Source organism: Triplophysa rosa, linkage group LG7, assembly GCF_024868665.1.
Source record: "Triplophysa rosa linkage group LG7, Trosa_1v2, whole genome shotgun sequence".
NCBI classification, from domain to species: domain Eukaryota; kingdom Metazoa; phylum Chordata; class Actinopteri; order Cypriniformes; family Nemacheilidae; genus Triplophysa; species Triplophysa rosa.
This window is the reverse complement of record NC_079896.1, coordinates 3,572,564-3,585,820: the sequence shown is the minus strand read 5'-3', so window position 1 is coordinate 3,585,820 and position 13,257 is coordinate 3,572,564. Positions and strand designations below refer to the sequence as shown.

At 39.4% G+C, this 13,257-nt stretch overlaps 1 protein-coding gene across 1 annotated transcript; it reads left to right on the top strand.

Moving 5' to 3' along the window:
* Nucleotide 1: 1 nt before the first annotated feature.
* On the top strand, nt 2-12,190 carry ppp4r1l (protein phosphatase 4, regulatory subunit 1-like). The gene is given in 20 exon segments (XM_057337529.1): nt 2-504; nt 1,926-1,970; nt 2,375-2,504; nt 2,947-3,053; nt 3,144-3,286; nt 3,793-3,939; nt 4,146-4,253; nt 4,629-4,694; nt 5,199-5,357; nt 7,361-7,482; nt 7,603-8,063; nt 8,146-8,357; nt 8,493-8,576; nt 8,734-8,919; nt 9,491-9,652; nt 9,929-10,029; nt 10,144-10,264; nt 10,521-10,655; nt 10,793-10,934; nt 11,097-12,190. Coding segments are annotated over 20 exon segments (2,784 nt in total). The 5' UTR covers nt 2-497; the 3' UTR covers nt 11,243-12,190.
* The last annotated feature ends 1,067 nt before the right edge of the window (nt 12,191-13,257 follow it).

The window sequence follows — 13,257 nt, the reverse complement described above, 5'->3', positions numbered from 1 at the left end:
TTGACCTCCAAACTAGTAGAAACTTCTCAAACATTCCAGGCAGTTTCATAAACACGATCAAGAACTATTTCTATTTGAAGTAAGCTAAAAAAACAACAACACAAACAGTCCACACGACAGTGTCTGATATCCGCTGTTTATCGTGGTGCGCGATTTAATACGCTAGTGAGATATATTCACATTACCCTAAAGCTTTATATTGTTATTTAAAGGATTTAAATGTTAAATTAGTGATCGATTAGTTCCGAGCTGCTCGCCGGCCGCCATCTTGAACTCCGGCTGATGAGTCACGTGATCGACATTGTCTTATTTTTCGGTCGCCGACCGTTCGCCTGAGCGATTCGTTTTTTCGCGATAAATTTGGGCGGTAAAGCGCTTCTTTTAGTCGAGATTATTCGCTTTGTTAATATTCAGTCTTCGTATGGATGACACCGGGATTTAAACGAGAGCAGGAAATCTTTTGAGGAAGTGGAGTGACAGACTCAGTGTAAATCAAGATGGCAGGTAACGTGCTGATAATACTGTTATTTAAAGCTTTATGGGGCATTTTAAAGTCGCTCGGCCCTGTTATTGCACAGACTTTAACGATTGGGGATGCTTTTTAAACATTAAAGTGGTATTGTAGAAGAAAGGTCACAAGTGTGGTGACATTTAAAAAGATTAACACTAGTTTCAAGGTAGGGAAGCTAACAGAATAGGACACAGTGTGGTAAATGATAAAAAGTGCTTTTCTAAAGAGCTGTTTCCTGACTAAATGTGTCAGAATCCATACTCTATAATATACATTTTATAGACATAGACATACATTTTTAAACCTAGCCAGAATAGTAAAGATGGCATGGTTGAGTTGACAGGACGATGACAGTCAGTTTGTTAGCCTGCCAGACTGAAGGGTCGATTCCGGATAACGGCTTGGTTGGCCGAACACAGTTTAAAATACATTATAATGTCAGTTAAAGCCTTTTACACAACAAGGTTTTAGTATTAAAAACAGTTTCACAGTCATGTTTTGCGTTTTATTTGATGATTTAACGTTATTTTCCTTAGTTGACAACATGCTAGTGAGATACAAAGCTACAGTACCTCACACACGTGAAACGATGTGTCAAAAAGCAGTCACCTGCTTACCATGAAAGAAGTCGAATATTAGTATATAGTTTTCATATCTTTTAGTATTGTAGACTCGTTTTCAGTTTAGATTGCTGTGTCGGCAGACAGTACATTTGATTTTGAGATTTTGTCCAACTTCATGACAGCAGCATTTGACACACAGATATCCTTGAAAATTAACCATGGTTTTATTATAGTAAAAAGTATAGTAACCATGTTTTCTGGTGGTTTGATTACCCTTTGAGTTACCATAGCTTTATTCTACAAATATCAAGTATTGTTACTGAAGTAAGACCATGGTACATTTGCGTCTACTGTGATTTCATAACAAATACTACAGTTGAATCAAATCTTACATAAGATGTACTAAGAACATTTAGCTGACATTAACCATGAGGTTTTGAAAACATTGTTTCTGATTGTTTTTAAAAGTTCCACTAACATTGTAAGATTAACGTTTTTCTGACGTTTTTAGGACGTATTGCAATGTTGATTAAATGCTCTTTTAGCGTTACTGCATGAAGAGTTTTGGATAACTTTGAGGGAACTTGAACTACACCGGACGCGACACGACAAAAGAAATTAGAAACCCATTACCCATTATAATTTTACATTTTGTCCACACCGGATGCGGCACGGTGTAATGTTTTGACAATGTTTGCTGCGACTACTAAACTATGGTTACTGTAGTGAGTGAGACTTTGGTACTACTGTATGATCTTACTCTTACTACAAACGCAATATGATTACTGTAGTAAAAACCACAGTAAGTTTCCCAATGGGCCAGTCTTCTCATTTTTGGTTTGTTTCCCCAGGTCTGTCTTTATATTTTGAAGATGGCCATGATGATTTGGACGACTGTAAGTATCCAGAACAGATCACACAGTACTCGGCTTATGTTTCAATAAGTTGGCTGTGGTGCGTACGTGATATCCTATACTTGAAGTATAGACTTTGATGACAGAACCAAACCACCCGTAATAAAATCCTTGTTCTTTTTGTAACGTAGACGCAGTGCAACAACATCACACCTGGATCTATATTCTACTTTCAAAGTGTTTGGATTGGATAATGTTAAAGCAGAAATTTAAACGGATTAGTCTGTAAACTGAAGATCAAATAGCGTTACTCTATATCACTCTGTTAGAGGGATTCCTGGTTTGAATTCGAAAGGACTCGCATTTAATACCTCCACGGGGCCGTGCTAAAAGACTGGACATTAAATTATACTTTGTCATTAAATGTCTATAAATTTATTTTGCAGTTGGATTCGATGACTACGGTTCAGAGTGCGATGGGATTCGGATAACAGCGTTCCTGGATGCAGGCCAGGATAACCTCACCCCTTTGGGTCGACTGGAAAAATATGCTTTTAGTGAAAACGTCTTCAATAGGTGAGATATGATAGTGATGAAATGTACACAAGTCAATAAACATGTAAACCTTTTTCCCTCATCATGCAGTTCTGAATGTTTTCTTTGGAGTACTGTAAGATTTTATACAGAAGTGAGATTTGATACAGACACTTTGTAAATAACTTTTTATGGCACGATGATGGAACATAATTTAAAAATTTAAGGGCTTAATGCAAACCTGATATGACTTGGTTTCTCACTCCTGGACCAGAAAGACTTGAATGGAGCCAAACTTGTCATTGTAGAAGTACACTTGGTTGGTTATTGGCTTCTGATTCGGGTTGTTTCAACAAACTTGTCAGTGTAGAATTACACTTGGTTTTTGGACTCCGAAAGAGACCTGTCATTTTTTGCAAACAGTTTTGTGGTTATATTTTGAAACAGCAAGTGATCTGATCTAATACGTCTTGATTTTTTCCAGGCAAATTGTGGCACGGGGATTGCTAGATGTGCTCCGGGAGTTCAGTGAGAATGAAAATGACTTCATCAGCGTCATGGAAACGGTTGCCAGAATGTCTGAGGATGGAGGTGACTGAGACTTTTACCTGTGTTCAGTATGTGTCTGTATGGTGGTAATGTATGCATTACAAAGCATGTGTGTGTGTGGTGATGTTACAGAACCAACAGTGAGAGCTGAATTGATGGAACAGGTGCCAAACATTGCCATGTTCCTCCACGAAAACCGCCCCAATTTCCCAGAAGCCTTTTCGCGGTATCTAGTACCTATTGTGGTCCGTTATCTCACAGATCCTAATAACCAGGTAAGTGATACCTGTGAATTGCGGCTATTGCTTAACAGGTGCATTCACTATACACAAGAGCTTTTTTGTTTACATAAAGCGTCAAAGTACAAGAAGATGAAAAGGAAAGAAAAACTCCTTCGGTTCTCGTGTGTCATGATTGTGTCAGTCTTGAATATGCATAAGCGTGAAGTAGATTTGAGAGATTATGCAGATCAGATGATAGAGAATTGCATTAGCTGTGCTAAGGTCATAAGTTAAATTCCCAGGGAACACACATTCATTGAAATGTATAGCTTGAATATTGGTTTGGATAAAAGTCTAATCCATAAATGTACACATAACACATAGTATATCTTAAAAAAACATGGGCTCTTTGTGCCTCATGGGGATAGTGGAAATAAGCAAGATTTTGAGTGATGTGAGTAAATAGATGATGTCATAACTTTCATTTTTGCCTGAACTCCATGTGTAACCATACCAATATATGACTAGCTTTTAACGTAGCTAATCTGTTTTTCCATAAGGTGAGAAAGACGAGCCAAGCTGCCCTGCTGGTTCTTCTTGAACAGGGTCTGATGAGTAAGGCCGATATGGAGGGAAGGGTCTGCCCTGTGCTACTGGAGCTCACAGAACCCAGCAGCGATGACGACTACAAGATCGAGGCTGTAGCGGTAAGCGTTTTCGTGTGAAAATGAAAACGCTTCTGAAAGTAGCCCTGCAGTGCTAAAAATAACCATGTAGAGCCTGTGTTGCTGTAATTTAAAGAAACGCTTATCTTCACACCGCCTGCATTTGTTGTTATGCTGATAATTGTTTTGCAGGTTTGAAAAAGCGATATTTTGGTTTTGATCTCTGGGTTGATAACATTTTGTTGCAGATCATGTGTAAGTTGGTGACTATGTTGACTAAAGACACAGTGGAACACCTTCTTTTGGTGCGTTTCTGTGAGCTGTGAAGCGACACCAGACTGTTTCAAGTCCGCAAGGTAACTTGTTTCGTGTCGCTTGTCAGGATGTGCTATTTATTATGTATATGTTATAAATATAACATGACGATCATGTTCTCTATAAATGCTATACAAGAGAACTTGTATATGTCCAAGAAGTTGATTTCATAGCCAGAAAAAGCTGTATTATTAGGACAGTAACAACTACGTAATCCGCAGTGGCCCCAAAAGGTATTTTGAGTCTTAAGCCACACTTAAAAATATACATTTTGTGCATTGGAATACTTATCAACCCAAGTGGCTTGTAGTGACTGGTCTGTGAGTCAATAAATTAACTGCAGTTGTAAAAGGCTTATAACTGCGTTGTTATTAGGAGAACTCATTGAAAATGTTTTTTCTTTTTCTGTGCACCAGGTTTGTGCAGCAAACTTCGGCGAGTTCTGTTCTATTGTTGGCCAGGAAGCCACAGAGAAACTATTGGTGAGAAACTTTGCCCTGCTTCTGGTTTTTAAAATAAGAGCTATTTATATTTGTGCATTCGAACAGTGACAGATTAAGGGGCGGTTTCCCGGACAGGGATTATTTTAAACCAGCACTAGGCCAGGACAGGACTTCACCTGCTGTTGCACTTGTGTATATGGTTGAGTGACAATAAAGGGATTTGGTTTGGCCTTGGTTAAATTAGGATATTTAAATTGTTTTTAAAAACATACTTTACAAAAACCATTACTGGTGGGCATCTTGAGACAAAACGACCGCACTGATATATTTTAAGATATGTTTTGATTAAGACACTTCTAACATTTAAGTTAGTCTGGGACTAGGTTTAAGCCCTGTCTGGGAAACCGCCCCATAGAGTTAAATCCCAGACTGACTGTATTTGTCCATTTATTTCATCTCAGAAATTCCAAAACCAAGTTCTTTGTGAAACCATATCCATGTATAAGAGATTTGTTTAAATGGGTTGTTTTTTTCTCAATTCAGATGCCTAAATTTTTCGACCTGTGCTCGGACAGTCTGTGGGGTATTAGGAAAGCCTGTGCTGAGTGCTTCATGGTGGTTTCAAACTGCACTTCTTCAGAGGTGCGGCGTACTAAATTGTCCCCGTTGTTCATCAATCTCATCAGCGATCAGTCACGATGGGTAAGAGAGCAATCCACACACACACACAAAAAAAACAGCAGACGAGGTTATGCGGAAGCATTTTGAAGATTGTTGGTAACCAAACAACACTAGCACCATTGCATGAATATAAAACCACTTTCTCAAAATATTTCCTTTTGTGTTTTAAATGAAATCATGGTAAATAAATGATGACAGAATTTTACATCTCTTTAAGCCAATAATAGCCTTTTCACACAGAGATCCTGGAAATACACAGAAAATGTGTCCAGGAATTTGTCCCAGGATCGTTAGATTTTGTTCATTCACACTGCCAGTGATTTTCTGCAATCTGTGCGTGCGTTCACACACATCCCGTTAAGATCCCGTAAAGACACGTGACATAATATACTGCAATGTAATGTTAAGTGCATTTCTTTTTTTTGATGTGAAAATAGGGTTGATCGCGGTGAAAGATATTTCCTTGTGGTGTTTTTAGGTGGCTAAATAGCTCAATTTGTTATTATTACTGCCTTATTTTGCGCTAAATAGGCCTTAATAATCTCTCTTTTTTTTTTTTTTGGGTGTTATTCTGTAGCATATATTGTTGCCTTTTGCAAATGACAAAGACGTCAGTTTTAAAACAAACTTTTTTATTTATACATTTTATTGGTAAATGCAGAACAACGAAGAGGAATAAGGCACAAGAATGCAAGGTAGGCTATAGCCCAACGAGATTAAGTTAAATATAAGCTAAATATAAAATGTCATATGAAAACAAATAAAAGCAAATTGTTCAGGTTTGTTCGGTGCAAATTTACACAGCCTTAATGAAAAAATATAACGGAATGCTGCGAAGGAAAAATTAGCCAGTATTTTTGCAACACAGCCTAACATTAATACAAAAGGCACGGTATAATAATTTTTCAGTAATATGACGTACAAAAATGTGAATTTTAAAATAAGTTTAGCGTTTTTTAGCATTTAGATTTCGTAACCATTTCGAAATAGCTCACGCAGATCGAATGACAAACCCATTAATAGGGCCTAAAGCATATTGCACATAATGCTATAAAAACCATAAATAAACACTTAGGTCCGTATATGATCATCAAGTTTCTATTGTTTCAATGTTTTTGTTGAGAAAAACAAGCGCATAAAAGTTTGGAGTTAGTCTGTTAACAGTGTCTGCAAAGAAACACACGGGCTTCTCCACAGCGCAGCAGATGCACACAGTCGTGTTTTAAAGGTTGGTAAGTGATCAAGTTTATTGAAGCGCTGTGTATTTTCGTGTTAATAGTTTTGATAAAATAAATTTCAAGTTTAAACTGCGTTTAGAAGCAGACACCGCTATTCTCGCATCTGAGCTTAAGTTTGGTGATTTAGCTAAAGACGAATGGTAGGCCTATTTTTTAAGTTTTCGATTTACTAACGAACAAAAATTACTCGCTTAACTATATTTGTTTTCAGAGCCAAATTATTTACGATTTATAATAGATGTGTGTCATCACTACACGGCTTTTACGGCATTGTATCTGCCTTCTGTTCACACAGGGCGCTTTACGGGACTGATCCCGTTAATGTTACTAAGTCCCCTTTCCGGAAGCACTTTTCGGATCAATCCGGGATGCGTTTGCGTTCACACAGAAGGCACTCTGGCAATTTTTTGGCAATTTTCTGGGATCAGCGGTCTGTGTGAATGGGTTATAAGTATCATGATATTGTACAAAATAAACCCTCACAAGACGATCAGGTATCAGGATGTTCTTTATTTTGTGACTGACTATGTGTTACTTATAACGTGGTTACTTATCAAATAAATAAATGAAACATTGAATCTGGTTATTTGTTGTTATGGGAGAAGAGGTGGTAGTAAAGGAGATATGCAACTAGCTATGTAGGTAAATGGTCGCAGAGGACGACAGATTATTAACTGACCAATCGGAATGATTATACCTGCTTTGTTTCTTTATCCCATCATAAAAAATAAAACTATTTTCAAGTGGGTCAAGCTGTTTATTTGCTACTCTGATTTTACTCCACAGGTGCGGCAGGCTGCATTCCAATCTCTAGGTCGTTTTATCTCCACGTTCGCCAATCCTTCAATCACAGGACTGCACTTCTGTGACGATGGAACCCTTCGTGAGATATTCAAGATGTCTGAGAGGTAAACACTTGTGGTTGTACGTCGTAACTCAACTAAATTCGGCTCACTTCTTCATATTGCAGATGTTTGTCAAGTCTAAATAAGTTCTGATTGGTACATCTCTCACCATGTGACCCACAGCAGCTCACATAACTCCTGCAACGCCTCCAATTTAAGTTCCTCAGAACATCTCATTCAGCCCGATTTACACCAGCAGCAACCCACCTCCGAAAAATCAGCTCCACCATCACAACCTCCACATCCAACGAGTTACTCATCCAATCCTCATGAAGACAGTTCTGTCCAGGGCCTGTTTAGACACACCAACCAGCAGATGGATGACTGTACGATGTACAGCTCCTTTAACTACTGGAGATCCCCGCTGCCCGACATCACCCAAGACCTCCAGCTACTGCAGGGAGATGAGCGAGACGAGGAGGACAGAGACGTGTTGATGGAGGAAGTCGGAGACAAAGAAGAAGCACAAGGTGATGAGATAGAAAAGCCTCCAAGTTTAGATGCTCAAGGCCCGACCACCAGCTCGCAGATCCAGAAGGTTTTGGACTGCCTTCAACCTCACCTAGATGATCCTGACGTACAAGGTAACAGCATTAGGCGAAAAGTTAACAGTATATTGTGTGCTTCAGCTTTTAAATGTATTTAATGTTTATTTCTTTAATATAGCACAAGTGAAGGTGTTATCCGCTGCGCTGAAAGCAGCTCAGCTAGAGAGCCAGACAGAAGATGCGGAAGATTCTTTGTCAGACAGTAACGGTTCTGTGGGTTCTCCGACGTCAGAGGAGCTCAGCGCCATGAGCGAGCTCTCATTGACAGACGCACAGATCTCAGACTCGCCGTCTACTTCACCTGTAGATGATTCTGAACCCAGCAGTGAGGTATGAGAATTCCTTTCGGAAAATATCACTTGTTGTATGATTTCTTTACCTTGGTCACTGTGATTTCACGCAGCATTATAATAATATTAACACAGTACAGTACAGAGATCATTGTACACGTGTGTTTGCACACAGGAGTCAGAACTGATAGAAAATGTAGAGGAAGCGAAAGACTCTGACATCACCAAAACATCTGAAGAAGAGAAGTCTAAAGTTCAGGTAATGTACCAACTGATACAGTATATTGTAACTAGTTTAAAAATATACATTTCTTGTGTTTATGTATTGTAGTTGATAGAATTATCACTGGGTTTTATTTAAACAGCCAGATGATGTCTTATTGCCTTCTAACCTTCGTTCTTTCCGTCCATCTCAGAATGTCATTCCACAGCAGTTGTTGGATCAGTACCTGTCCATGACAGACCCGGCTCGAGCTCAGACTGTGGACACCGAGATCGCCAAACACTGTGCTTTCAGTCTGCCAGGTGTTGCCCTGACGCTGGGCAGACAGAACTGGCACTGCCTGAAAGACACATACGAGACCCTCGCGACAGACGTGCAGGTGAAGCTTCCTCTAGACGACCTTTATAAAGTTCTTTCGATTGTGACGTTAATCATACTAAAATTAGTTAACATTCATCATGTTGCCTTCAGCATTTCTCACAGCCGTTGCTACTCAAAATGATTGGTCTCATTCATTCATATTTTGAGCTTGTTTATCAAATTTAGCGCTTGTTTTGTGTCTGTAACTTTACATCTCATTTGTTATGACTGATTTTTTTTACGTAACGACCAATGAGATTTTAAATAATCGACTTTTTTTTAATCGATTTAGCATGTCTTTTTGTTTCACTAAATGTGTTCAAAATATTTTACACTTTCTCACACCGTTGTTTCAGACCTGACACAGATTATGAGAGAATTTTCATTTGAACTATTACTTTAATAACAACATTGTTATCATGTTAATTGGTCAAATTGATTAAATAAATGATTGAAGTTAATTGCAAATATTACATTTAAGCGTTATGCATGTGTACTTTGTACCATATGATATTTTTGTGTATGTGTAGTTCAGGTCATTCATGTGAACTTGCATGTGCAAGATGAGGTAAGATTGAATGTGTTGACAGTGGAAGGTGCGTCGGACGCTGGCGTTCTCCATCCACGAGTTGGCTGTGATTCTGGGAGATCAGCTGACCGCAGCCGACCTGGTGCCCATATTTAACGGCTTTCTTAAAGATCTGGATGAGGTGCGGATAGGAGTCCTCAAACACCTTTATGACTTCCTGAAGGTAAGAAAACCGAGTACATGTTGGTCTAACACCGTGTCTAGACCGGACGCGACACGACAAAAGACATTAGAAACGCATTAGAACCCATTATAATTTTACATTTTATCCACACTGGATGCGGCGCAACGCGACCGGGTTGTGCAGGTTGTCATGTCGCGTCGCGCCTGTCGCATCCGATGTAGACACTGAGTTTCCATGTAGTTTTTCAATGTTTGTAGTTTGCATCAAAAGAAGTTGCTTATACTAATACTTCAATCATTCTGTGTCTGTTCACAGCTGCTTCATGCCGAGAAGCGTCGAGAATATCTGTATCAGCTGCAGGAGTTCATGGTGACGGACAACAGCCGAAACTGGAGATTCCGCTATGAGCTAGCAGAGTACGTGCTAAACATTCAGCTACTTTATTAAACCAATCTTCTGCTCTATTCACAAACTCTCAAGTGTGATCTAACTTCTCTGGTATTCACATGTGTCTCTGTCTGTGCATCCAGACAGCTCATCCTGATCATCGAGTTGTACAGCCACAAAGATGTCTATGACTACCTCAGACAGATAGCGCTTAACCTCTGCTCAGACAAAGTATCTGAAGTGCGGTGGATCTCGTATAAGCTGGTGAGTCATTTCTCCTCGAGCGTACACTGGCTGTATTGTTTTTAGCTTGTTTTCTAAAATAGTCGGTACTGCATCGTCATCATCTATTTTCAGTCTTTCTGAAACGTCTGTGTGAAATGAAGCAAACAAATGATGCCTTTTTGGCAGCTTTGTTTCTGTAAAAGCTGTTTTTGGACTAACAAGGAAGTTTTGAGTTTTTCAGTTCAATGACCTCTTGTGTTTATATATACATATATATTTATATATGTGTGTGTAGGTGGTGGAGATCTTGCAGAAGCTGTATTCCTGTGGAGCTCATGACCTTGGTCATAATTTCATTAATGAGCTCGTTATGAGATTCTGTCACTGTCCCAAATGGGTTGGACGGCAGGCGTTCGCGTTCATTTGTCAGGTAAAGTTTTAGCGACAAAACTTGCAATACACAGTTGTCAAAATAATTGATCTGCTTTCAACTTCCTCAAACAAAACTCGTAATTGCTGTGAAACTAATGGCAAACATTTGTGAAACCGTCCTGTGTTTCTGTGCAGGCGGTAGTGGAGGAGGACTGTATGCCCATGGACCAGTTTGCACAGCATCTTCTGCCCAGTCTGCTCAGCCTCTCGTCAGATCCTGTGCCCAACGTACGCGTGCTGGTCGCCAAGGCTTTAAGACAAAGTGTGTTGGAAAAACGTAAGAGACGAATTACGGCAAACACAATTTACACATGCATCTTTAGGGAGATTGTGACTTTTTTTCCAAATAGCTATTTATTTTAAAAGCACATTATTATTAGAAAGCATTTTGCTTCAGCATTACTTCTAATCACAGTCTATTTCTCTACTCTGATCTCAGCGTACTTCAAAGATCCAGGCAGTGCATACTCTGATGAGCTCGAGGAGGCTCTGTCTGAACTGAGGATGGACAAGGACCGGGACGTACGGTTCTTCGCCACACTGGATCCCAACAGGAACGTTCTGGACACGGCAGCGCTCATTTAGCACCTTTTGCTGTCTGCACACCTGAACAAGCACCAGCAAGAACAACACTAAACACAATTTACATTGACAAGTGTTTGAAAATAGGAACTGTCCACACGCTCGCAGTCGTGTCCCAAACACACTTTCCATACAAGAGAACATGCGCACATTATGCATTCTTATTTATACACAAAATGGGCCTCTTTTATGAAACTAAGTGGCTAAATTCACACAATGAACCCTTACAATGCAAGTTAATATGCAAATACAAGATGTTTCCTAATCAATATGTTGATATGTAGAAGATCTTTATTATGAAATATTGTACAGCAAATACATTCTACGGAACAAAATTTGTCTCAAGGTCGACATCATCGTCTGTGCCTCTGATTGTCAGATTGAAATATCAACAATGCTGCTAATCGGATGTGAACAGAAATGCAACGACAAATGTATTTATGCAGTGGTAACATGCATGCATTTGTGTTTTATAAAAGAGGCCCATGCATCTCATATAGAGGTCTAGCACCTAAACACACACACATCTACAAACACAATAACCTCACCTCTGGCTTCTCTCTGAACCGTGCAAGATTTCAGTTTGCACCATCACGGCAGCAAAAAGTATTTGGAGAGACGAGACGAACTTTAGCAAGCATCTTAACCGTGGATCCTTTGTTTTCTATCAGACTGTTCAGATGCTACCAGCTTCCCCTCCAAAGCTAGTTGTACATTCATGAGATTTTCATGACTTTTTTGTGGATTTCTTATAAAAAAAAGACTAAAAAACATGAGCAGACTTACACGATGAAGTGCTACTAACTCAGGGAGACCTGACAGATTTTTTAAGCCGCAATGCCGGTATCGAGCTGAGCCCAAGTGATGCTGCAGGAACATTTGCTGCATTTACCAGCCTCCTGTTCACCTGACCCTCAGGATTCACTCGAATTGTTGCGGGAATCGTCGTTTTAAGAAAAACAAGAACAGCAAACAGACATGACTTCTTGAATTTTTGTGGCTCAGAAAAGAACTCCCCCTTATTTTATTTTTTTGCAAAGACTTTGTAGCTTTCATGACATCAGAGGAATTGAATATCCTTACATCTTAACCTACATGTTTTATCTGCGTGTCTCGTGTGCGTGTGAACCGGTCGTACGTAACCACCTCGTCTTCCCTGATTGGTGGAGAGCCATTTTATACCTCGACATTTATATTTAAAAGAGGCCAGTATTTTAGAGGGGTATTGAGGATAAATGCTTTACTAGATAAAATTTAGATTCTGGACAACCAAAATTGTCAAACTTGTCTAGAACTGTGGCGAGGCATTAATGGCGGTTTTGGTGGAATCCATTAAATAAGAGGGCCTGCAGACTGAAAAACACTGAAATAAGCACACTGTTTTGTCAGATTTGCACTAGTTAGTTAAAGCACACCATGAATCTACTCACTCTGACAATTCCCATGGATTTTTGTTCCGTATTTGTTTTAAACCGAATAAGCTAGATGTGAAGTACGATGGATGGACCATTTTTATAAGCGTGGTTGTGCTGCTCTTGACATTGTTAAACTCGCCTCTAGCTGCTGGTTGGTAGACAGTATGCCTTTTTTTATGACTTAGATATGAATAGACGGAACTGATCCCACATCAGCACACAAGGGCAAACTTTGCTAAGCGCACTTTAATAAAAGGATGCAGCTGAGATCATTTTGCAAGTTTGTCAAGTAACCTTCTTGCCCAAACTCGAGCGGTGCTTTGATTTTGTGCATATGGATTGTTAAAAAACGTTTTAGTCTGGGATTAAAGCTTGTGATCGCTGGCACTAAATTGATAAGAGTCATGGCCAGTCTTCATTCTGTCCTGTTGATATTTTGTTTTGGAAGTTTTCTATTGTTTTCCTTGTGTTCTCATGCGTGTCTGACTGTGTGTGTGCGTGCGCGTGTTTTCCTTTAATGGACCATGCTGGTAGATTATATTTTGTTTGTTTGATTTTAGATGCAAGCCAGATTTCCCCCCCAGATTTTCCCTTTCCTATGTG